Genomic DNA, 25,492 nt, shown 5'->3' with positions numbered 1-25,492 from the left:
GTAGTAGAGGCTGAGCTTGTGTCCAGTCCTGCTGTTGAGCAGTGGTGGTTGGGGCTTTGCTGGCCATGGCACAGTGGTGCGGAGAGATGTCCTGGTCCCTCTCCTCCTGCCAAAGCATCTCTTTGGGTCGAGAGTAATGGTTTTGATTTCCATGGGCTGTGCCCATGTGTGCCATGTCCCACCAAGGCATGTAGCGCTACAGCCCTGGGGATCTCTTCTCATGGCAGCAGCAGCTGATGGTGAAATGGTTGCCTGGAGAGTGTTCGGCCAAGACTTCCACCACACTTTGCTGCAGTTCGTACCTTATTGGTTTCTGAAGGGGGAGTCTCATACACCTACACAAAGTGGCAGAGTACCTTCTGCTGCCTAGCCGGACAAAGTGATGGAGTAGATACTCACCCTCTCCAAGTACTGGGATCTACTTTGAAATGGCTAAATGTGTGGCTTTGATTTTTCTTCTATCATTTCTTTCATTTTTGCCAAAGACAAACACCATGTATCTTCCAACCTGTCAGAGCCCTGATACCAGGCACCCGCCTGAAATGACAAGGGATGCTTAAGTATTGTGAAGATGAACATTTTTTTTTTACAAGTTTTACTTCATGATTCATCGTTCTGAGGACAAATATTAATGGTAGCACTTGTGTTTCTTATTCCTGCTCCAAAGAGCTCACAGTCGAAGGAACACAGACCTTGTTTTTGCCAGCGCTGACAAGGGAGCGGGGATATTACTTTTTACGGACCTTGGCAGCCCTTTTGGAATTCCTCAGCGTGGAGGCACATGCGTCGGGGGTACAGATGGAAGTCCTGCTGCAGAGAAGCAGCTTGAGACCCTGGCTGGGCCATGCAGCGTATGGCAGCCTTGTACACCATGCACAGCCAGCACAGGCAGACACCAACATCCAGCCGACTGCTCAGCTGCTTGTCCATGCTCGTGGTGCTCCCTTGAGACTACTACCACGCCATCTCTTTGTGCCTACCTGGGGAGAAGATTCCTACCTTTATCCATGTGCAACAGTGGGCTAGTCCTAATTTTGCCTGAAGCTGGATCTCAGTGACAGTTTGAGTATTTTTTTTTACTACTTGGGTCCTATGGACTCACTATATAACTCCGTCTTGCCTTCCACTCGGTGCCAAAGCATCTTATTTTTCTACAATACAGAAAGTCTTTCTTACTACTGGGGAGATTACGCTGCTTGTATTGGTTACATACAATTAAATGGAGGAATGTGTTGGCAAGAAGTCAGTTTTGATACCGGTGACACATCATGTCAAGTTGAACAATTTTGTTGCAAATATGTATGCAATACATCAGCTATTTTACTTTCTGGCACAAATACCCCCAAATACGGGATGCTAAATGACCACTGAACCTTTCTCCCTTTTTAGTATTGTGACTATACCTTTCTCAAATTAGCTGAGATTTGCAACATTGTTCTGTGGTTGTCTGAACTCCTACTTCATCTGTTGCTTGGCTCTCAAAACAAAGCTGAAGGATCACATGCTTGACCACGTCATAGGACTAAGAGACGGAAAGTGCCAAGGACTTTTTTCATGTATTTTGTGTGACCACTTAAACTGTTTTCCCAGAAACGTTTCCTTTCCTTTTCTTGACATACAAAGTGGTTTGAACTGCTAACCTATCTCGCGGATGCTGGGAGGTTCTCCCTGTTAAATGCTTACAAGGCATCCAAGACACCCTGCTAAAAGATGACATTAAAGTGCAGTGTTTTAGTTAAGCTTTTGGAAATTTCTGGTCTAGATTCCCTCTTTTAATGGACTTACTGGAGTCACTGGACTATGTGTGGTTGACCTACAGAGAAGTTTTGTACTGACTGTTTGGTTTAGTAACCAATACCAGTAAATTGATGCAACTCTGAAGTGGATTGGAGTAACATGAGAAAGAGTGATTATACTGATAGAGCTTATTTCTACAAATTTATCAAAACAAACTATGCAGCAGAGACATCTTTCATGCCAATGTAACTGTGTCAGCAGTAGCAGCTGCGGTCATTTAACCGTATTTATAAGTTCCTGGTGTTTCACTTCTCTCTTCTTAGAGGGGCTGGATTCAAACCAACCCTGAATATTTTACACGAGACAATATTTGGTAACACAAGGAGTCACTTAGGATTTTTTGCTGCCTCCTTGAAGATTTTTCAAGTAACTACTTATAATGTTTTGGAGGCTCAGCAATTTTTAATATTTACTCATACAATGTGTGCAAAAAATTAACCATTTTGCACACTAACCAAAATAGTATTTATGGTTTAGGACTTGAAATATGGTATCTCATCACCATAAAAATGTGTTTCTTTGGGATTCTGATAACAAATACAGCACCAGTTTACTGTCAGGGAAAGGAGACTTATAATGTTCCCCAACAGCTTACTAAATGGATAAAATTCAAGTAAATTAACAGCATGGGAAGAGTAAAGGTAGTCATACATAATCCTCATTCCTTTGCTTGTCTTACTGTGCAAAGATGAATCAAATAAGTATTTGCCATTATATTTGATGAAACCTTGATCTCATGCCCTTATATATATGTTTTTTCACATAAAACTCTTTAAGCAGAGATTTCTTTTCCCTTCAAGTTCCTGTCCTGTTTGCTATGATCCTGGCTGAAGATCTGGTGGGTTGCTTCCAAAATCACACCTGGTAGTGCTGGGAGTCTTGGCTGTCCAGGTATACTTCTGGCACTCTTCAGTGAAGTGATGGACAATTCCTGTCATCCTGAAGACATATCCTGCAGCAATTTTATCTCTGATGAGTACTAAAAAAGCCCCTATTTTAATTAAGTTATCCACATAGTTGGCCCTTACATTGAAATCACCTTGGCAGGTGTCCTGGCTTATGATAACTTACTGTTGTGATATGCCTCCTTATGCTACTTTAATTATGAACTAGCATTAGCAATCCTTGCTCTGCCTGCCCATGAGAGAAACTGAAAATTATGCTCTGACTGCCCATGAGAGAAACTGAAACAATGTGTTCTAGTTCTTGAGTTTCCCATTCTTGGGTTGTGGTATTTTGTCCCTCATGGCAGCAGAAAGAAAGAGAGGGACTTGGCAGGTCATGTGGGATCTAATAACCAAGAACTGCATATATCAAATTATTGCCTGTTTACTTAATGATGCTTGAATATCCATGTGGAGTGGGGAGGAATCTCCTCTCTCCGTTATCTGTAAACTGCTACTGAGAAAGCCTTTCTGTACAGCAACTGGTGCAGAATTGTGTCCGTGTATTAACCTCCCTGCTCTGTGTCAGGCTTGAAAGGAAACTTGGGCTTCATCAAAACCACCACAACCAGAGTTGCTGGTCTGAGCACTGTGGGTGCAGTGCAGCTGACAGTAGGACCCACAGGTGAAATACTGATGCTCCCCTCCTCCACATTTTTAGTAGTTTTCCACAACTCCATCTTCTGGTGTAGATGGGTGACATCTTTTGAACACATCCATATCAGTGCTTCTGAAGACTTGTATGCTTTGGGAAGTAGTGGGTAAAGCATCTTTTGCTTTTAGTTTCTTTCATTCATTTTTCTTTCTACTCTGAGATGGCCTTTAGTCTCCAACTTTGATGTGCTCTCTAACATTTGCTGATCCATGGTGATGTGCTTTTGCTTCCACTGTGTTGATAGTTCTTTCCTCTCATGCCCCTGCAATTGTTTTCTCCTTGGTTATCCATCCAAAAATGGCTTTATTTTTAGGAAAGGCCTTGTAAGTAAAAGTATTCTGCCAGCATAAACAGAAGCACATAGTTTTGTCACCTGCTCTGCCTTTATGGTAAATGGGCTCTCCGTGGGACCTAGACATCTCTGCTGCCTGAGCCAGCAGTTCAAATGCAGTCATCTTCTCACCCTGTTTATAAGGGCTCAGGAATGTTATAGGTCAGTATAGGGCCATTTCTTGCTTTACCAAAGTATAAGAGATTCTTGTTATTTCTGGTGTTTTTAGACAACCATACACTGTAAGTCTAACAAATACTAGGTCATGTCATGCAGGAAAAAATTATTTATTGTCCTTCCTAAGTAGCCCAGTGATACAGGGGAAAGGGTGATGCACAAGGGTCCTGGAAAATTAACTGCTAGATGCTGAAATTGGTTTGATTTTTTGATTGTTGAGCAGTTAGTTGAGCTTTGCTTTACCGGTTTTGGTAAAGGTTTGTGTTCTGTGCTTTGGTTCATGTCTAGCTAAATCAGAAATGTGTGCCACAGATAGGTTTTGTTGCTCAGACAACAAGAACAGAGTTTGGATGGGTGAAATGCCTCATGGTTATTAACTTAGATACTTTTAAAGACTAGGCTTTGTTAAAATCAGACTTCCTTTTATTAGAAAAATAAAGCAGTGAGAGGGAGAGCTTAGCCACTTGAGTGCAATCCTCAGCTCAAGGTATTGGCACATCTGAGTGTTGTCCCTGTCACCCAGTTAAATGACCCAGGCAGATGTCCCAGCCTTGACCCACTTCTGGAGCCAGCCTGTAAATCAAGAGCCTGAAATCCTTTCATCTCTGGGGAGACTTTTACAAGAGTGTCTGCACATTGCTGAGGAGGCATTTCTGCTGTGTTCACCTGTCAGACAGGAACTGAATACATTTTTCCACTGTTTTGTATATGAATCTTTTAAATAGACATCAGGTAATATCATTTTCTCATCCTAAGCTCAAACCACTCTCTGAGAAGGCAATTGTTTCCTATGTTACTGAGCTCACAAATTTGTCTGTTCCCTATCCTTTGCTTGGATAGCAAGGGGAGGATTGAGTTGATTAACTCGATTTTCTTGGTCACCTTAGTTTTCTTCTACAGTCAGTGGGAGAAAATAGCACATCTAGGACAAGATGAACTGTACACTAAATGTGTCCTTTCCTCTCTGTCGACTACAAAACAAGCATAGGGAGGATAGCTCAGAGGATAGCCCAGGTGTGCAAGTCTGAGGTTGGGTGAGATGCATCCTCGTGCACGTCTCTGACCATCGTATCGGTCAGACACCCTAACCTGGCAGCGTGGGCAGTGCGCTCCTGGGGACCCACAGCACACAGCCCAGCCCCTGCATTAGCCTGCCTGCTCCGACCTCCCCCCCCTTTGCAGTAGCTGCAGCAGGGTATCCGTTTATTGCACAGGTTTGCATTTCTCTAGATACTTCTAAAATATTATAAACACTGTGTGTTTGTCATCACAGAAGAAATAGTAAGTACCATGATTTTCTTCATGCCTTCTTTATTTAATTCATGCTTTGCCACTCTCTGTCTAAGCTTGATATAGTTAAGTGATCTACACAAAATACTAGAGAGTGCTTTATCTTCAGTTCCAGTTTTTCTGATGACATCGTGCAGATGCTGCTATGTCACCTTTTTCACAGAACAGGGGTTAACATCAATCTTAACTTGGCAATATATTAATTTACATAAATTCCATACAATATCAGTATCCACTTGAACTGCAAGGTAAAATTCGTTCAATACTGGCACTCAGGAATAGATTTTTCCTGCAGCTGACGACTTGTGAGATACTTGTGAAAGTTTTGCTGTAATCCTGTAATCCATAGGGGTTCTGATTCCTGAGGAGAGATAGCATATTTTCAGTGATGGCTTGCAAGGTTACTGTCCTCAGCATGGTGGGCTGATCTGCTCATAAACCACTTACCATCACAGTTTACAAAACAGTGTTTTAGAGTGTAGGTCTAATCATTATCTGGTGTAAATTCATTCTTGTGAAATCTATAGCCCTATGTCTGTTTATACAAAATGAAAAACTAGACAAATACTAAACTGTATCACCAGTCCAACAACTGGAAAAGCAAACCTTTTTGTTTCTGTAAAAAAGCAATCAAGACAACCACCACCAGAAATGCAGAAAGCATGAAGTTAAACCTGAATCAGGGCGGGGGGTGGGGGTTGTGGGGAGTGGGGCAGGATCTCAAGCTCTTGAACGTGAGGAAGGCAAAAATAACTCCAGTTGGTTCTGACAGATAGAAGATTATCATCTTTGCATCTGGCACACCGTAAACATTCATTATGGACACAGATTTTATGATACATTTCACATGGGTGTGAGTCAGCCAGCAAGTATGAGGATTTCTCTCTGTGTTGACCTTTCTAATATTTACATGAAAAAATGGGAGGTTATGATGTGGGACACATGTTGAGAAATGCTTCTCTGTGTCCCACGCTTAGATAATTGGTCATTGCATCTCCTTTTGCTCCCAAACATCTGCTTGCACTACAGCTGTCCAGGATGTATCTCCTCTTCTCTGCATTGCCAGGGTGACATCTTTGCACATGTAAACGCAGTGAAACGGAGGAGAGCAGGCATCTGGGACCAACTTAGCCAAAAATTAATTTGTCTTCTTTCTTCTCAAACTAAATCAATTCAAGTTATCATGAAGGTCACTTATTTTCTCTTCCCAAACTATGTACATAGCAAAATAAAAGCAAAAACCCCCTTTCTGTTTGTAGTCAATGTCTTGATGTAGTGTTTTTATTTGCATACAGCTGTCCTGACTCACTTCACTTCTGCTGTGAAAAATTTACTTTTCCAAATCTCATCTTTTTATGTTTTAAGGCTTTTTTTTTTTTTTAATAAGTTTTGCTTAATAGCTTATATTAAGAGGCTGCCTGGAGAGGCTATGGAATCATCCTCAGATGAGAATCCACAGACCAGGACTGGAGGTGGTCTGGAGCAGCCTGCTCTAACAGGTCCAGCTCTCAGTAGGTCCAGAGAGGCTGGGCCATGGACATCCTGGGATCCCCTCCAACCTGAATTATTCTGTGACTGTCTGCCAGTCATCTGAGCTCTTACTAAACTTGCTGTAATCCTAATCTTTACCTTGGTTCTCAGATATTTAAGTCAAGACTGGAATCTCACTGCCACAGGCACTATTCAGTGCTGCTAAATCAAGCATGAAAAAAATTGCCATAATTGAGAGAGATTTTTAAATGCTGTATTTTTTTCAGTGACTTCCTTTTCAGACCTGAGAAGCCAAAGTATTTAAGATCTCTTGGAAAACATAACCAAACCTCCACTGCATTCACAGAAGCTGAGATGCTCTAGTTTTAAACACCCCCTGAAAGCCACCTGCCCAACAATCAGATTTGCAGTAAGCATCCAAATGGGAGTTGATGCTTTATATAAACTCCTACAGAAAATGCTGTTTGGGGGAAATCTGTGGCTTGTCTTCTGTAGGAGGTTAGACTGCACTGTTACACAGATCTCTTTTTGCCTTCATATTTGTAGATATGCTACTTTCAAAAATGCAAACAGCTTCTCAGATTTGCTATCAGTAAGACAAACTGATTTCACTCAATAGAAAAATTTAGCAAAGTATTTTAATTCTTTTTTCACTCAAAACTAGCAAAAAATGGGCATCTATGTTGTTAATAATCTATTAAGTTATTATCCAGTTGTTTTCTGATCAGATAGAAGACAGCTAAATGTTGCCAGTCTTAATTTATCAGTCTTGAGAAGGTTACTTTTTGGTGAAAGAAAGAGGGAGGAGGGGCTAATTTGTAAAGGTGAATTGAAATTACAGTTGCATTTATAACAATTGTTGCACAATAGCTGTAACTGAGTATCTGACAAAACAAACAAGCATGTTCTAAATAAATAAAGGGGGAACCAAAAAAATGACACAATAACAAATGCACTGCAATGAGTAAAAGAAATGCACTTGTCAAAAGCAAGTAAAGCACGTAGTACTGTAGAGTTTTCATTTCTCTGAGGGGAGCACGCTGTGCACCTGCCCAAACAAAATGTGAGCCACGTCCAGCACATACATTGGCAGAAGATTCAGTTGTTCCCTAACATATCCATTCCTGGTAGTCAGCAGTTATTTTTAGTGTAAAGGAAGAAAGTCTTACTTTGCGATTAGCTGAGAACAGAGATTTCGTGAATGTCAAAGGTTCACTTGTTTGTGGGCCTTAGACAGTTACCGGGCTGGTGAAAGGGGCTGCTCTAGCGTTAGATACTGTCTTGTCGGGGTCTTGGGAGGAGTTCAACCCCAGTCCTTTTGTTCACCAGCTGATTTTGAAAAAATATTTGAGCTAAAGAAGGTAACAACCACACTTCTGGTGGAGGGTCAGTGAGAGGAGAGGTCGTGCACTGTGGCAGCGGGCTGCAAAACCGGTTCTAGAGAACAGCTCCAAAGTTAGGGCCAGGACTTCTTAGTCCTGCTTCTGGCAGCAGGGAGGAGAGGATATAGTGGTGAATACATTTGCATTCAGGGAAATGTGTTTTTGTCTCCTGTGGGTGCTTTTGAAAGTTTCTACCTCTGGGGATCACAGTGTTGTTTATTTGTTCAATATTTTTATTGTAGTATTCAACTTTACTGAATGGGAATCCATGCTCCCTTGATAGCTACTGATGTTTTCATCTTTTCCCTATGCTTTGTCTTTTTTTTTTTTTTTTTCCTGCTGCATTCTCTGTCCTTGAGTATCTCCTTATTCCTGTTCCCTTCCTAGTTCTGTGCTAAGAACTGCCATGCCTCTCACTTTCCTGTTTTGTCCCATACATAATCAGGAATGAAAAAAATGTCGTTATTGACTACTGAGAGACAAGACATAATGCTCCAGTTAAATTATTAGGCAAGGAAAATACCCTCATCTGTAAAGATTTTGAAAAAAAAGTTAGCCCCGTGTAACATGTAAGATTAGGTGGGTAGAATCCAAACCTTAATTTATGGTAAATGTCAGACCTGACACAGAAATGTATGAAACATTTGAAATTTAAACCACCATCTAAGTATTTGATAAATTTAAAGTATAATAGATTATTAAGGGACAAAAAGTGGTTGATGACAAGCTCTAGGTATTTATTTCGTGTGTGCAGTGTAGCTCAGGTATCTGTATAAACACCAATTATGAGCTTTTCTTTATCACTGGCTTTCTGGTTGTGTTCCTGTTTTTCTCAATATGTGATATTTTACAACCATTTTCCCCTCCAGGGTTGCTGATGGCAATAACTCAGCCTTTTTCCCATGGTCTGAAATTGGAGTCTGGCTGTGACAAGTCTGTATGCATGCAGTTATTGTTCTGAATCTCACCTATGACTTCATTTTGTTTCTCTTTCCAATCAGAAAATGAAGAGTTTGGCCCAAAGACGCCAGTCTGCACCATCTTTGATCTTTGTCAAAGCACTTAACAGATCTAGATCAGTCTCAAGGTGAGTCAGTGAGTTTTGCTGGCTGTACTGTTTTGCAGTTTCTCAGCCCAAAACTTGAAATGTTTTTGAGCTATTGTCCACACCAGGTTGTCAAACACAATTCATTGGCTGCTCGGTAGCTGCACAACTATAAAGCCTATTGAAAGATGTGATAGAGCCAGCCCAGACGTTGGCTGATCTTCTCAAGGGAATTTCCTCAGTGCTGCCACACTAACCTGTTTATACTCAATTGGGCAAGCAAAGCTGCTCCACAGTTTGCAACTGGACATGCAACATTTGGGCTGCTCAGTTCTAATTAATTTGTGCCTGGTTACGATTGCCTGCTGGGGAGAAGGCAGGGGCAGAAGATGAATGTTTCTTACTTTCTGCCTTGTGCACTTGTGCAGTGCCAGGCGTAGCTCAGGAATGGTTATTGTGGGATTGTACAATTTAATTTGAGCTAAGTTTCTTTCATGGATTGCTTCCTGGCACGGGCTCTCTGGGGCTCTGAAAGCACCTTCTGGTTTAGGACAATGCTGTGGGCCAGGATCTGGTGGTCACAGCCTTCTCCTGTCCAGCATTAGCACTTGTGGGGCTGAGTATGTGGGGGGTGTGTGGGTATGAAGCATTCAGAATTTTTTGTCTTCATTTTCTTCCAGAATCAGCTGTTCCTCCTCCCGCCCTACTCCAGTGTAAAGCTATCATAAAAATGGGAGTTTCTGTGGAGCTAGTCCACTGTCTAGACCCAGCCCCTGACCTGCCATTTGAACCACTCTGCATACATAACTTTTGTCTTTGTGCACTGCAGTTCATTAGACTTTAAACTTACAAAACATAAGAGTTTATTGAGAAGGGAACCATCTGGTAGGCTGTTAATGCTTCCAGCTGAGTAGAGCTCTTTATGAAGAAACATTATTGAGTGAAATTAAAGTATGGCTTTGTAAGGAATATTTTTTCCTACTCTGTGGTGTGTTAAGTAATCAATATTTGAGCTTTGGAAAGTTTTTTGTGTTTGATCTAACTAATACCTGGTTTCATACTTGTCATCATGTAGAATTCCACAGCATTTCAGAAACCTGTGAAAGCATTCTGTGAAAACATAAGAGTTGCAAAATAGGAAAGGAAAATGAGTTGAAACTACTTGCAAGTCTTTTTGCTGGCTATGATATAAAAGAGGAAACTTAAAAATGAGTACCTAAAAGTGTTTGCACCTTTTTGTGTAGTCTAGTGTCTTCAGCCTAGGACTGAGAGCCAGCAATATGCGTTTTGTTTCTGTCTGTAAAATTTCTTATGCGGCCTCTCTCTGACGTTGCTTCTAGGTCTTTAAAATAAGATTAATGGGTATTTTGTAACCTCTTTATGTGAATACTGCATTTTTTTAGATTGTCTGTACTACCATATTTATTCTTCATTTACTATTATTCCTTCGTTGTATTTTTAGCTATGTTCATAATTGTGATACCACCTTTTGGGCATAGATGCCATTCATAACTGAGGTCGTAAAATTAGAGGTGGACTATTACTATGGGGAGTAGCAATAACTGGAGTACAGGGGACAAGAGATGGATTCTCTCAGCCCTTGGACTTTACGGTTTCCTACAGTTTCTACACTTATGTCTCCATGATGTCTTCCCTTCAAGCTGTCTTAAGACTTTCTCCTTGATATTAAGAGAATGAACTATAATTGATGCTTATATTTTTATCTTCTGTCATTTGCCTACTGGGGTTCAGACATGAACATTTTTCTTCAATTCCACTTTTATTTTTTTGTTTGTTTTATTGCCTGCTCTGTAAGTATCAGAAATTGGACATAGATGGAGAGACACTGAGTGGGATGATACTCAGCATGTACATTTTCACCTAAGAATTTCCAAATTCTTAGGTCAAGAATTCCTAAGAATTTTACACTTTCTTAAGTGTAAATAAGTCTTGCTTGTATAGCCTGGATCAGAATTAGTCCCAGATCTGGTGTGTGGAAGGATTTTTTTGTAAGGCCAGTTGGCAGAAACTCAGTGGCAGAGAGAACTGAAGAGGGGAAGACACTGCCTTGTTCTGCAGTAAGGTCAATGCTTTGCCTCCCCGATGGACCCTGCCATTTTCAGAACTGATGGATGCTGCCTCAGTCATGTCTGTCCTCTGCCTGTAGCATGCAGCAATTCGGCTGCTCTTCTCATTTTGAACTGAAGTCTGTGGCTGTAGTGAGAGGTATCTGGTGAAGTCTGACTACCCCGGAGCCAGAGCAGGTGATTTTGTAGCTTCGAAGTCTTTCAGTTAGAGGGTAACACTTTGGATGTTTATTATTGTTCACAGGATCAGTAATTCTCACCTGTGCCTGACTTCCTTGTTTGGCTGTGCAAAACACTTTCCTCTTCATCACCAAACTGATGGATGAGTTTGAACCTTCCACCCAGTTTATTGTGTAAATGCTTAACTCTTGTGAAGTGCTTTCTCTTAAGGCAAGCTAAAGAGCAACAAAATGACTTCTCATGTTTTCTAATCTCCTCCAAATGTTTTATCTCAGATCTGTCCCAGTTCTTAGTTCCCCTTCTTTTAGACACAGCCAGCCTGCAAAATCCATTATTCTCCTCTGGCAGTGAACCTTTAATACTGGGACACTTGTTAATGGTTGATTAATGACTTGTAGATAATAAAGCTCCTATCTGAAGTTAGCAAACATCTGTGAGGGATTTATATGAATCCTCTCACCTCAGCAGCTGGCTCACCTCAATATTTGTTGAAATTAATGAACAAGTGCAAAGTTTAAAAGGGCAGGAAATACTTAGAAGCACAAGTCAGTTTGTATTTTTATACCACTTTATATGTCAGGTGTCCTTGGTTTATATACGGGGCACTTTCATAAAATGTGGTGGCACCCACTTTGGACAGACTTACTTTGGGGCATTTTAAAGTTCATTAATGGTATTTACTCAAAGAAACCATTGTGACATCTGGAGATGGCTATTTAGCATTCAGCGGATTAAAGTTTTTTAATGGTAGTGTTGTTGTAGCTGTGATGGCATGAGGATGTAAGTGAGGCAAGATGATCTAGCTGGAAAAAGTTGGAAAAATAGCTTTTTTGTGCTGTTGTCCTCTTCTTCAGTCATGAAAGAGAAGCAAATCTGAAAGTCTTGTGTGCTTAAAAGCTTGTCTTCTTTTTCTCCAGCTATATCTTTTGGTTTAATGAAAGTTAAGCCCTTCTTATAAATATTGCCTTGCCATGTCAGTCATATAAAAGAAGTTTCAAGATATTTGGCCTACAGAAGAATTCTGGGATGGCTGTGTAGCACAGTGGTGCACAGATGCAGATATCCCTGCCTCAATCAACTGCAACTTCAGGCAGCAGAGGAACATAATAAATAGTACAGATATTATAGCAGAATTTGGGCCCTTACTTCCAATACATGAGAATATTCAGACTGTTCTTTGCCTCCTCTTCTTGCATCTCTCCTTTTTTTTTTCTGTATAGTTTCTCTTTCCTTACAAAATAGTGATGAATAGGCATGAAAGGACTGTTTCACATCATCAGATGTCCTCTTTGGAAGTGCTTTGAGCAAAGTTATTCTAGAAATACATTGGAAAAGTAAGCTTTTGATATTTTTCTTGGCTGATACTCAGATGCAGGAAAAATAAGTTTGATTGTTAACTCCATTAATGTGTATGAAATCAGCAAAGGATTCAGGTTAGTTATATTTGGCCCTGGACCTGTTCCGTAGTTGAAATTTTTCTCTTACATTTTCTTGGTGTCCTTTCATGAAAACTGCACAACTTAATGATATACTTCAGTCCAACACAATAGATGGGCTTGAAACAGAAACGTCTGAGGCCTGGATTTAAGCACTAGGTCTTGTAATCTCAAAATAATTGATATAGAATAATGAAGACTTGTTTCAAGCCAAATTTTCAGCCTTTGTTCTCCTGTCCCTCAAAACAATTTTCTCATGTGACAAAGCCCAAGCTACCAGGTTTCTGCTCTGTGTTGGCAGACTTCTGGTCACATCTCAGATATTTCACAGGGACAGCCAAATTCTGTGCTGCAGTCGCTGGCAGCTTCCCCTTTCCTCATGCATGCCTCACCAGATCTTTGAAAGTGATACTTTTACATGCTGAAACTTATTAATATAATTTCATGATTTCTGAGTCTGCATGACTATTTATAGATATCTCTTTATACACTAAAGGTGTTAAAATATTGATAATGAAACTACTCTTTATTACAGCATGAAGTGTGTTTATGATGTGTGTTTATGATGTATTTAAAAAAAAAATTAAGCATAATTTTAAAAAGGTTTTATGAACAAATCTTTAAAGTATCTAAAAAGGAAGTACCTAAAAAGTCACTCCCACCCACTTTTATTGTGTGGCTTTTATGGTTGAAGAAGTTAAAGGTAAAAACTGAGGATTTCACAAGTTTCCAATCTGTTTTTTCCTCTTTTGTACATGGAAGCAGTGTTATGCCATTCACAGAGAGGTTGCTCTTCCTTCTCTCAGTGCACAGTAAGTAATTCTGGCATGTTATCTACCAGGGGTCCTGTGCCAAATGCTAAATATCCCAGATAACGAAGATCATATGTGTAATCTAGTAATACATTCCACTTGGCTCTAGTCAAATACAGAGTGTTCCCAAAGTCTTGGACATTGTGTTTTCAGGATTTTAGTCAGAAGATATGTGGATGATCCAAGCTATGTGACTAGATGAAGACAAAAATAGAGACTTTTAATAAATGTAAATTGCCAGAAGGCCTTAACTGTCTCTTTTTCATAGGGAAGATGAGTATTTGGTGTTTCAGGAAAATCCAATTGTGGGGAGGAAGGGAATAAAAATTCATTGCGAGTAACTAACTTGTTAAGTAGGTATTTCGGTTATAGTCATTCTGCTCGCTCTTCACTTGTTTCCATGGTAGCGAATAATTTTGCCTAGCGAAATAATCTCCACGGGGCACATTTGGTTGGTGCGGCTCAGCACCTCTGTACAGTATGGGGGCATCGAGAGGGAGCGCCTGCCACCCCCTCGCACCCCACAGCCATTTCATTTACCAGCTGTCGCGACACGAGGCCTTTATGGGCAGTTGCGCCCTCAGCAGCCGCTGTCCCCTTGACCACCATGGCGGAGGCAGGTGTTGCTCTCATGCAGACCCCCCGGGCACCATGACAGTATTTGTTGGGCTGTGGAGTGGGGACAGCACCCACCCGGCTGAGGCTACCCCACTGCCAGGACGCCTGTCCCCATCAGTCACCGCAGCAAAACCCGTCAGGCAGAGGAGCTGGGACCCTTGGCCAAGGCTGCCACAGCCTGACTGATCGATGGTGCCATCGCTGGGGGCAAGTGGGGCACGGGCTAGGGCTGCCCTGCCGCCGGGCACAGACCTGGGACATTGTGGGAGAGGTCACGCCTTGTGGTTAAATCTGAGGGGCTTTGAGAGACAAAGGCCGCCATATTCTGTGTGCGCCCCTTTCTCTGTGTGCCTTACACATGTGATCAGTGTGGGGTTTTGCCTCTGAAGCGGTTACACGCCGCCAGTGGTGGTGGTGTGGGGAGAGACGGGCTCAAAACCAGGATGGGAGGTAGCAATGGCCGGAGACTGTCCCAGCCTCCATTTCAGGTGCGGGTGTCACAGTTTGGGTGGGAGTGGGTTTCCTTGAAGGCTGCAAAAAGGGGGTGAGAGGAGAGGGTAATGGAGTCACAAGTCACTTTGAAACTGGCACCATGGGCAGTAGGGGAGGATTTACAGTGTCTGAGGCAGAAGTGGCTGCCAGGCAAGCCAAGGCCCTGCCTGGGGCTTGCTCCCTGGTGTGGCCCTCACCTGCTGCCCCATGGCTTCGGGTGGCAGGGCGCTGGGTAGCTAACGCACTTGAACAACTTAAATAACGTCTCTAAAGCCTCCCCCAGTGTGCTTGGCCACCCAAATGGTATGGTCACGAGAGACGAGGGCTCTTTAATGCCTTCAGTTGCCCTTAGGAAGCGGCATGCTGTGGAGGGGAGCCCTTGCAAGGCAGTCTTTCTGAAGCAGTCTTTCTGAAGCCACAGGGCTTGTGGTTTTTTGGGAAGCACCGGGTTGTTGTCAGAGTGGTTCACCCAGGTGAAAATCAAAGTGGCAGCACCTTAGGGGGCAGCCCTGTGTCCTCCACTCCTCATTTTACAGTCCTTTGAAAGACTCCAATAGACTCAAGAATACAGAAGGGGCATTTTATGAAAGAAAGGACGAAAAAAGGGCAAAAACCCACAAAACAGATTTTCCCAGTGTGGGCGATTAAGTACAGGAACTGCTCATTTTATCTTGACTTGTGATATTTCATAATTTCTTCATAAATATCTAGCTCCAGGAGTCGTGGTTACAAAAGTCACAGTTTTGTTAGAAATCATGTTTCTAGTCATCAAGATGGAGGGAAAATCCTGTTCCTAAGGACTCAGTCAACAAAGCCAATGAAAAGTTCTTTGCTTATGGGTTTAATTTTTCAATTTAATTCAGTTTCTGAGGTTTTTACATTTAATGAAAAGTTTTGGTGTTTTAACATTTTATACTTAATCTGAATGGGCAGAAATCTCTGTATGAGAACTTCCTCAGATTTCTCCCTTCAGTATATCATGTTTCCCTATATAAGGATACATGAATTTGTAGAAAAATAGTGATTTTTTTTTTTAAACCCACTATTTCACATCAATTGCTCTTCCTTTTTAATGGAATTGCACATAATTAAAACAACTTGTGATGATATTGTACAAGTTGTCATTTTTATAGTATTTCTAATTCATGCTTGATTTAAGCTAATTATGACACTGGAGTATTGTTTCCTTAAACCATGTGCTTGAATGCAAAAGTTATTTTTACGTAGTAATAGCTGGGGATAAAATTTTATTAACTGTTAACAAGGAACAAAGTGAACTTTCTGAGGCCTCAAATGGCCTTTTAACTCAGAGATTGGCATTCCTGTCCCCCTGCTGTGTTTTTTCTGTTTTGTTTTGTGTGTATGTGTGCATATGTTTGTTTTTGACAAAACCCATCAGTTCTTCATTTATGACATACAAACTGGCTTATAGCGATGTTTGTACATCTGGAGATCGAAATGAACTGTGGCTCTCAGAGATATGCTGCCTTTTTTATTAAAAGAAAGGGACTAGAGGTAACAAGAAGGAAGCAGGGTTTTGGAAGGATTGGAGTTTAAGTAAGGGATTAATTTTACAATAAATGACTAATAGTTTAACACTAGTGCTTTAAGCCAATTCCCCTTTGGATGGAGTTGTGACAGTTTTAAGATGAAGACAGCGAGAGGCACTGCTCATCAGAATGAGTGCAGGGCTGTGCTTGTCCAGATGTCTCACTGTCCACAAGTGCTTTTGGCTGCAGCCCATTTTGGGGGGCTTTTTGGATTAAGCCTTCAGGTCTGGCAGAATGCAGCTGTTGTCCAGCCATTGTGTATCCCTGATTTTAGACAATAAAATCTCTGCCAAACAACAGTCTGGCCAAGCAGTTTGGGTAGTGGCATACCTGAGGAAATCACAGATCGACTTGCTCAGACTGCTTTGTGATCATTTATCTTGTGTAAATAAGCAGAGAGCCTCTAATGATGTGCAGGCTGATGTGCAGCCTCTGGTGCTCTCATCTCTGACAAAGGCCATCATTAAATATGCATTAAACTCTCCTGGCTGATACAGCATTGCTTCTCCTGGTCCAATTTCTTCCTTGTGGTGCACAAAACTGCTGGTGGGGAGTTTTTCATCACATCATGGGAGTAACAGTCTGTCTTTAGATTTCCTCTCTGCCCATATCTTAAGTGTTTGAGTACCAGGGACTAGATCCAATAAAGGCTAATAAGCCTCAAAGGCAAGGCCTGGCAGTAATTTTGGTATCTGTATCTAAAATCATGACTTAAAAAACATTATCTCAGTGGCTTCCCGATCTTCCAAGTGCCTCTGTTCTTTAGGCACTTTCCTACCGACCAGAGAGCTCCCCAAACACCCAGGGTTGTGGTTTTGCACATCCCAATACAGCGTGACTGTTGGCAGCACTGAACGGGTCTGTGTCAAAGAACTAAACACTGCTTTGTGAGAGGCTCCTGAGAAGCTCCATCCTCTAGTCCACAGAGCATGTTTAACTTACCTAGGCAAGAGCAAGACCATCACAAAAACAGTTGCAAATGTTGCTCTGTTTGAAACCTCTATCTGAGTCCATTTTTCTGGAGTGTTTTTTAACAATTTAGGGCAGTGGTTTCCGAAAATGCTATGTCATGACTGAGATGGGAATGAGTCTGGCTCACTGGGTATTTTGGCAGTGAGAGGCCATGGTCTGTATTGCAACGGAAGTCTGTGCCATCCAGCAAGCTTAGTGTAAGATATGGTAGGTGTTTCTAGCCTGTTCCTTAGGCAGGTCTCCACAAACCACCACTGCTATTTGCACAACTGCTGGCCTCGAAATCAGCATGCTTTCAATGGAAATTATTCACCCAGGATCAGCTCTTTGCCTCCTTAGGCAATTGATCTTCTGCTTCCCTGAAGAGTGAAGTAACAACTAAAGCAGAGGGTATTTGGAGTGAGTGGAGACTTTACTTCTTCCTCCTGCAGTTGAAGCTGGGCCTCTGTGCAGAAGGACATGCAATGTTCCTGGGACCAAAAACCTTCTGTTCACAGGAGCAAGCTTGGCTCCGTAGATGAATGGTAAAAGCACTTACCTGGGAGGGGAAAGGCCTATGGCTGTTCCCAGGATTATTTTTGCATATCACCCACTGAAACATCCATGTTCAGCCTGTCCTGTCCCCTATCTGAAAATGGTTGCAGGTACTGAGATGAGTGTGCTGGTTTGGATCCTCATGTGCTCTATAGGCAGCCTGTGCACTGAACACTGACTGCATTCAGTGGGAGTAGGTATCTAACTACATGTAAGTGTGTCGTAGGTCTTCCCAGCAGGAATATTCAGAAAATGAAAAAAAGAACGGTGAAGACCTTCACCTGAATGAATCATCAGAGCTTTCATCCACCGTCCTTCCCTCTCTTCCCTCTGAATGTTATGGTAGTAAAACCATATCCAGTATTTTGCAAGGCATCTCATTTTATCAGAGCTCTTCTGGAAACACATTGGTGTTTCCCTTTTGGGCTAAGCAGCCTCACACCCATACCCTTCAGCTTTGCTGTCCAAAAGCAGAACACATTTCCCAGTGGGTGGTGTGTCAAGTGTGGCACACATTTCTACAAGGAGGTCACTAATTAGGCATGGGCAAGCTCTTCTAGTATATCAAAGGCTCAAATAAACATGGGGAAAATGTCATCATGTGAAAGGCTCTTATGTTTCCCCTCCTCCAGGCTGCCATTCTTTGCAGGTAACTGGCCCATGCCCACTTCTCCCTTATGTAAAGTAATCACCATCAGGTGCAGGGATGTGGGAAATCCTCTCACAGCTTCTTTCCCTAGATCAAATCACTGGTGGAATAGAAACCTCTGACTAACCTGCCTGAGTAGCTAGGTGAAAATCTTGCTGAATATGTAGACAGTTATAGGAGAGCAAACAGGTGCATGTGGCTGCAACTAATTTGTCTGCTGACTGTTCATTAGGAATCTGGATCATCACACTTGCAATAGCTGGCAGCAGCAGGCATATCAAGTAATCTCTTTGCAGTAATGGGATAATTCCTGTGCTATAGTACAAGCATCAAAATATGGTTTGAGGCCCTTGAGGCAAACCAAAACCAGATTTGTTCCTGTTACAGCTGGGACAGGTGCAGTGAAGTGACAATCCCGTCTTCCATGCAACACCCATTTTGGTCATCCCTCGCAGGGAAGCAGTCCTTAAAAACTTAAGCCAGTACAAGGGCTGGGCAGATCCTCCCTTCATGTCTGTGGTGGAGCTTTGTGGAGCTCACCCCACCGTGTCCCACTTTTGTGGGGATACTGGCAAGGTGGGGCAGCAGCAGCTTCAATGAGAGCTGCAGCTTGTGGGAGGATAAAGAGTGGTGAAGGGGCTTATCTTTTAAAGGCAGTACTTGCAGCTATTTATAGGTCACTTTGTATGTGATTACTTTGTTTAAAATCAGCAAGTTTTCTCCTGAAAAAGGGGCAATCGGGGAACAGCAGCTGATGGATTCCAGGTTTTCTTTACCTGGCCACATATTTGAAGTCATACACTGCTTTGAATGCTTTTGTGTTTCTTAAAACTTGTTGCCTAACTGCAGGTTCTACCCAAGTGGCACAAACCAAGGAGGGGAAGAGCCTAGCTGAATTAATTCTTAAAGAATGGGAAAATCAGAGGCTAAAGTGGAATGGCTGTTGAGCAATGAGACTTTGTGAGCAGCACCCCTAGTATTACCAAGTAATTGAATGAGGTGACTGACAGGCAATAAACATGGGTGAAACTAAGATCCCAGAGTGCTCCCTTCTCTGCCTTCTTGGAATGGGTAGGAAGGAGCCAGGGTGGAAGTGGCAAAGGTAGCCTGTGCCTCTAGACTTCTTGTCAGCCACAAGAATCTCCAAAAAGCCCAGACAAACATGGTGCAGAACTGCAGTGCTGGGGTGTTAAGTTCTGGCCTGTTCTTGCCTTCTGTTCATCCTACTTTTTACTGGATTTTTTTTCCATTCTATTTTTTTTTCCCGTCAAAGGTCACTTTTTTCCTGACTTTTTTTTTGTCTGAACAATGAAGTCTTTGTTTGGGTAGACATTGCCTGGAATGGCATTTCCCTGGTGCAACTGGAATGGGACAGTAACTCAAGGTGGTGCTGCTATGTCACTCAGTAAAAATGAGTGGGAACTGCAGTGGGGAACAGAGGATCAATTCTTCCAAAGGCCAAAAAAGGTTTTATTGACTTCTACATGTGAGTATGTCCTCCTCCAAACCTCTCCTCTGCTCAGGGGGACTTGGACCAAAACCCCCCGAACTTGTTGATTGCTAGCAGAGCTGTAGAGCCGGACTGGAGGACACCCACACTGAAAGAGCTTTTCAATAGGGTTTAAATAACTTGCACTAAATTCTTTTCTGGTGGAAATAGGCAAAATATGACCGAAACGTGTGGTGCTAATTTATACCAATAGCGAATTTTGCCCTTGTGGTAAATTTTCAGAGTAAACACCTTGCAGCTGTTTGTTAAAATAAAACAAAAAACCTTGGAAGCAAACCAAACCACAAGCGTGTTTCCTGTCTCCAGCCACCACGCTGTAGTACATATTTGTTCTGCAGAGAATATTGTCCTTTTGGCTATGTAGAAATTACTTAAGTGCAGTTTGTTTTCAGTTAAGCTGCCAAGCTTCCATCCTGAAAAGTGTGAGGATTTTTTTTAATGATGCATTTTGCCCTACAGCTATGTGACATTTTTACTGCAAGTCTTAATCATTTACTGATTTTTGGAAGACTACAGAAAAAAAATACAGTTACGTGCCTCGACACCTGGAACATTTAGTATAAACCACATTATTCATCATAATAGTTTTTATTACTTTTAATAAGATTTTGACATCGTGCAAAGGTGATTTTAGATACTTACAAAACAATTTTTAGAATCCAGGAATAATTTCAGTTGGAATATTTTCTCAATGTATTTTGAATTAAAATGTGCACACTGAGTTTTGGAAGCAGAGGAGTGGTACCTGGTTTCCTAAATAGAAGTGGTAGCCCTGATTTCTGCCCTAAAATGTAAATTTATCTATTTATCTGAGCAAAACTTGCTCCCAGTCTCTATTAATATTCATCATGCTTTTGTTGTCCAGGCCTGTGCTTGCCCTGTCTGTGCTGGAGAGAGGCTTGCAGTGCATTTTGATCCAATGGCTTTGTGACCCTATTGGCAGTCACTGCTTTATCTCGGGTGCAGTGTTTCCCGCTGCAGCTTGCGGGGGTCCAGCCACTTGCAGGGGCAGAGCGAGGATGGCCCCGGGCTAGAGGCTGTGAGCTGGGGCCCACGCGTGCTCCAGGGCAGAGGCCTTTCTGTGAGATCCACAGGCACACTCCGTAAGGGAAAAACCAAGGGGTGAGAGGTGACTGCCTTGCATTTGTTCAAATACATTACTCATAAAAAAAGAAGTTGCAACCAGTAAAACACATTTATAAAGTAGGAGCAGGCATTTTAATACTTAGTAACTAATGCTCTTTGAAAAACCAAGCAGATCTCACTTGTTTCATTGTACAAAAGCCACTGTACATGATGGTGATGGCCTAGGGGACTTAAACAGACTGCTGCAGAAAATAGACTTGCTATTTCTGGAATGCTGCACTGTTTTCAAAAAGTGCTGCTTCAACTGCATAAGATTTGCCATAGATAACAGCAAGCAAACATGTCCAGCATCCTCAGAAAGAAGCTCCCTTAGTATAGCAGGGATCAAGTTGACAGCAGATTTTCAGAAATGGGTTGGCAGCCCATGTGATTAAGAGAGTTTTATGCTTGTCTATCCAAGTCCCTTCTATAAATAGTCAGTGTAAGATTACAACAGCATACTAAATTTGCGTTGGCCCATATCCTACCTACCACGTTCCTGGAGAACACTCCTACCCTCTAGGCTGATAGTTTTTGTGCTTGCTTTCACCCTCTAGGTATAATTATTATTTATTAGAATAAAGTGCTGTATTAACTTAGATGAAATGCATGTTCTGAATCATGAGGAGTTGAAGTGGGAAGATCCTCACCACGTGGGTGACTCGCCGAGGGCACTGGTCATGGCTGGAAGGCAGTGACAGTAGGGAATAGTTAGCACCTTTAAAAACGCAGAGGATTTTTTAAAATATAATCTGCCTGTCTAAATAGGGCTCTGAGCTGCTGATTGCACTGTGTGGGTGAGCCTTGTCTGCTTGGAGCCTTGTTCATGGCTAAAGGAGCTACGAGTGCTTGGCCCTGAAGCCGGTGGGTCTTCATGTGGCCATGCCAGACAGGAGTGGGACAGGGCAGGCAGGGCTGAGCAAGTCATGGGAACCGGGCATGGCTGTTGGCATCCCTGTTTTCAGCTCCTTACTCCATCTAGAAGTGGTTTGTGAGTGTGTGTCAAGCCAGAAGCCGTGTCACAAGGACATGTCCAGCTATGTAACGTAAATGTGCAAAAACCATGTAGTATCTCCCAGTTTCTGCCCCTTTCCTTCTATAGCTGGTTTGAGAAAATGATCAAGCAGCTACACTGGGCTTTGCTTCTCCCACAACTATTTTTCAAAGACAAAGTCCCTTGCTTATAAATTTCAGAAGTAGATCTGCTGTGTGTAAAGCAGTTGTAGCCTCCTTGCTCTCCCCAGCCTTTCTAGCATGGGGGGTGACTCTTCAAGCCATGTGTTTAAATGATCTGTCAGCATGCTAGAGGCTAAATTCATCAGGATCGTGAACAGAACCATCTGCATTGTCTTGTGTTCAGTCCCAGGCATGGGCATTCAGCTTCAGTGTACAAGAAAATCTCTTCTTTTACTTCATTTTTCACTTTTATATTTTGCATACAGAACATGATGATCTGTTATGTCAATTTTGTCAAGTTGGCTAGGATGCAGTATAAGTCATGACCAAACTATCATTTATGATGAAATCAGATATGTGTTGAAGTCCTGAAACGTTAGTATTGCACTTGAGTGCACTATAAGCAGCCCTGCAAGGCAGATCAGTACTCACTGCTGTGTTACAGGTTTGAGGGTTTTTTTCCACCTTATGTCAGGGGAGACAAGGAGCTGTTGCACACCAAATTGGAGCTCTTTTCTTTTGGTTGGTTAAAGAATTGTTCTCAATACCTTATTAAGTTAATTCTCTTGAATGCAAAATACCCTCTAGCCACCCAATACAGGTAATATGTCTTATGTGTTAAAGGATTTCCAGCAGTAAACCATCTTGGCTTCCAAGCTCCAGTTAGCAGGGTCTGCCTCATTAGCAGAAATATGAAGCAAGCACCTATTAAGCTGCTATTGAAGTTCCTTCTCACAGGAATTTTTAGGAGCTTAAGGGTCTGAGTAGGAGGCACAGAAAAAAAAGTGCAGATATTGTTACCTGTTTTCCAGTATAAGCTCTATTAAGAAAATTAAGGAACTTGACTTCTAGACCAGGCTTGCTTTTGGGGGTATCTCTGCTGGTCACAAATCACGTGTTGTCCCTGACTGATAAATCCATTTTGGCAAAAATCTGCAATGTGGGCTGGACTGTAAACGTTTCTTACTGTGCAGATAGCTGCTGTCTTCACTAGCCTTTAAAGGATATGAATAGCTCCTGCTTCCCTCAGTGGGTTGCTCTAGCCCAATGCTGTGACACAGTGGTGGTCAAGTAAATGCTTTACTGAGAGACACTGAAGTTGAAAATTCATTTGCTCCATTTTTCCTAAAAGATAAATTGCTGATTCCTTAAAGCAATCGAAAACTGGCCTTTGAGATATACAAAATAAGTCTGTTGTCTCTGAACACCATGAGGAAGGTTGGCAGGTGCTCTGCTTGGTGACCTCTCTCGCCTGTAGCCAAAACAAGGTTAGGTTTATGCTGCAACCTGCACGCTCTGCGTGTGTAGGCACAAAACTAGAAAGAGCTTCTGGTCCTTACCTGGGCTTCAGCACTGGCAGAAACACACAGTGTTTTTGCTTAAGGTACCTATGTGTGAAATGAGTATAGGCTAAGTCGTTCACTGTGAGAGGAATTTGGAAAGGTTTTACGTATGTGTGTTTGACAGACCAAGCGCAGTCTCTCACGTGTCTGGGCTGACTCAGATTTCAGCCTATTGAATAGCTGCCATTTTACCGCTCTGCTAATGAAAAGGTGCACTTCTCACCTACCTCTTGTGAAGGACTTTGGAGGTTAAAAAGCAAAGTGATATTTTATTTCAATAGGTATCAGTTGTGTGGAGAGCATTGGTGCTGTATCATAAGAGGAAATCAACTTCTGTGGATGCAGAGATATCATCATCTGGCTTAAGTTCTGGCAGAGAACAATAACTAAAACAAATGAGTGGGATTTAGGATGGAGCATGAGCAGTCTGAGAGAGGGATGTCATGTAGCTGAGATACCTGCAATAGCTCATTCCACCTTAGGTACCTTGCAACAGATTGTTCCCCTCAGGCATCTTACAGCTTAATCTAAATCATAGATAGGCTGAAGTCATCATCAACTGAAATCAAGGAAAAGCTTCCCATTGGCATAAATGACATTTGAATCATGGCTTTAATAACCACTTAACATGAGCTGTTAAACTCTCCTTTTGAAAATATAATTTATTTAATTGTCTTCACTACAAATAGAGAATATAGTTGACACCTCCATTACACAAAGAATAAGCATTTTGGGGGTCATGCCATTCAGGTATCAGTTTTACTGAGAAACCTCAAGGAAGCTCTGCAGGGGGAAGAAGAAGTATTGTTTGTGCTTTTGTGGTTTCTGATAAATACAGGATTGATGAAGTGAGCAATGATGTGTTTGCTTTCACAGTGAATGTAACGGGGCTGTATTTTTCAGTGTTTGGCTGACTGCTCTTCATATATTACACCTACAAAACTGAAGAGTTCTTTTAAATCATCGTGTCTTTTGAGTAGGCACAAAATGCCTATTTTGATTAATTTGAAAAATAATAGGTGTAAAAATTTAGGTTCTGGAAATGCCAGGAGAAAAATTTTCAATTATCCTTCTGCTCATTTCAACTAGTACAGTGATTTTAGTCTTTTCCTGAGTAACTCAAGAATATCTCTGTAAATATCCTCAAATTACATAATTGACTCCCTGGTTAAAACCACACATGGAAATTTCAGACCCTTAAAATAGTACTTTTGGGAAGAAATGTCCACTTAAGACTAGAGCATTATAGTAGCAATGCCATGTAAACATCAGGATCAGCCTTGCTTCTACACAAAGTGGAACATGGCAGATTGCTGACACTGCAGGATATCCTTATCTTTCAAGAATCAGTTCACAGTTCCTTCTTAACAAACCCAGATGATGGCGCTTTTTTCTGCCGAACTGGGAAGATGTTACTCTGTGGGGTTTTTACATATGTTAGTTATAGAATAACTTTTAGGGGAACACAGAGAAGGCAGAGAAGGCCCTACATCACTGATTTTTTATCAGAAATCACATTGACTTAAGTACTGAATTTTGCATAATTATATTAAAAGGAATTTTCAAAGAATCAGTATTTGAGTGCTTAAAACTTTTTCAAAATTAGACCATAAAAATCATTGAGCCATTAAAAATTGAACTCCAAAAATACCTCTCTTATATAAATCCCTACACCTGAGGGTATAGCTGATCTGCATTTTCTTCAATGTAACAAAATTTGGGTTTCATTCATGTCTTGTAACAATGGAACATTAATTGAGAGGATCAAAATCATGCTTTCCATAAGCCATATTTATCATTGCTGGTGAATTTACCCCATGTTCCTTTATCCTGGGGCTTTAGAAGGTTCTGAATGAATTAAAGGCTTTGATTTTTTCCACTTTGTTTCAAAGGAAG

General features: G+C 41.7%; 1 protein-coding gene across 1 annotated transcript in view; it reads left to right on the top strand.

The window, feature by feature from the left end:
* The window catches only part of ARHGAP20 (Rho GTPase activating protein 20), a 60,821-nt gene that overhangs the window by 1,376 nt on the left and 33,953 nt on the right, over positions 1-25,492 (top strand). The window contains 1 exon segment of the mRNA XM_042793371.1: positions 9,069-9,154. Within this exon segment, the coding sequence (XP_042649305.1) occupies positions 9,069-9,154 (86 nt within the window).

The sequence above is a fragment of the Tyto alba genome, unplaced genomic scaffold (assembly GCF_018691265.1).
Source record: "Tyto alba isolate M040663 unplaced genomic scaffold, T.alba_DEE_v4.0 Super-Scaffold_2, whole genome shotgun sequence".
Taxonomy (NCBI): Eukaryota; Metazoa; Chordata; class Aves; order Strigiformes; family Tytonidae; genus Tyto; species Tyto alba.
Note: the sequence above shows the minus strand (reverse complement) of the source record. Positions and strands in the feature narration are given on the sequence as shown.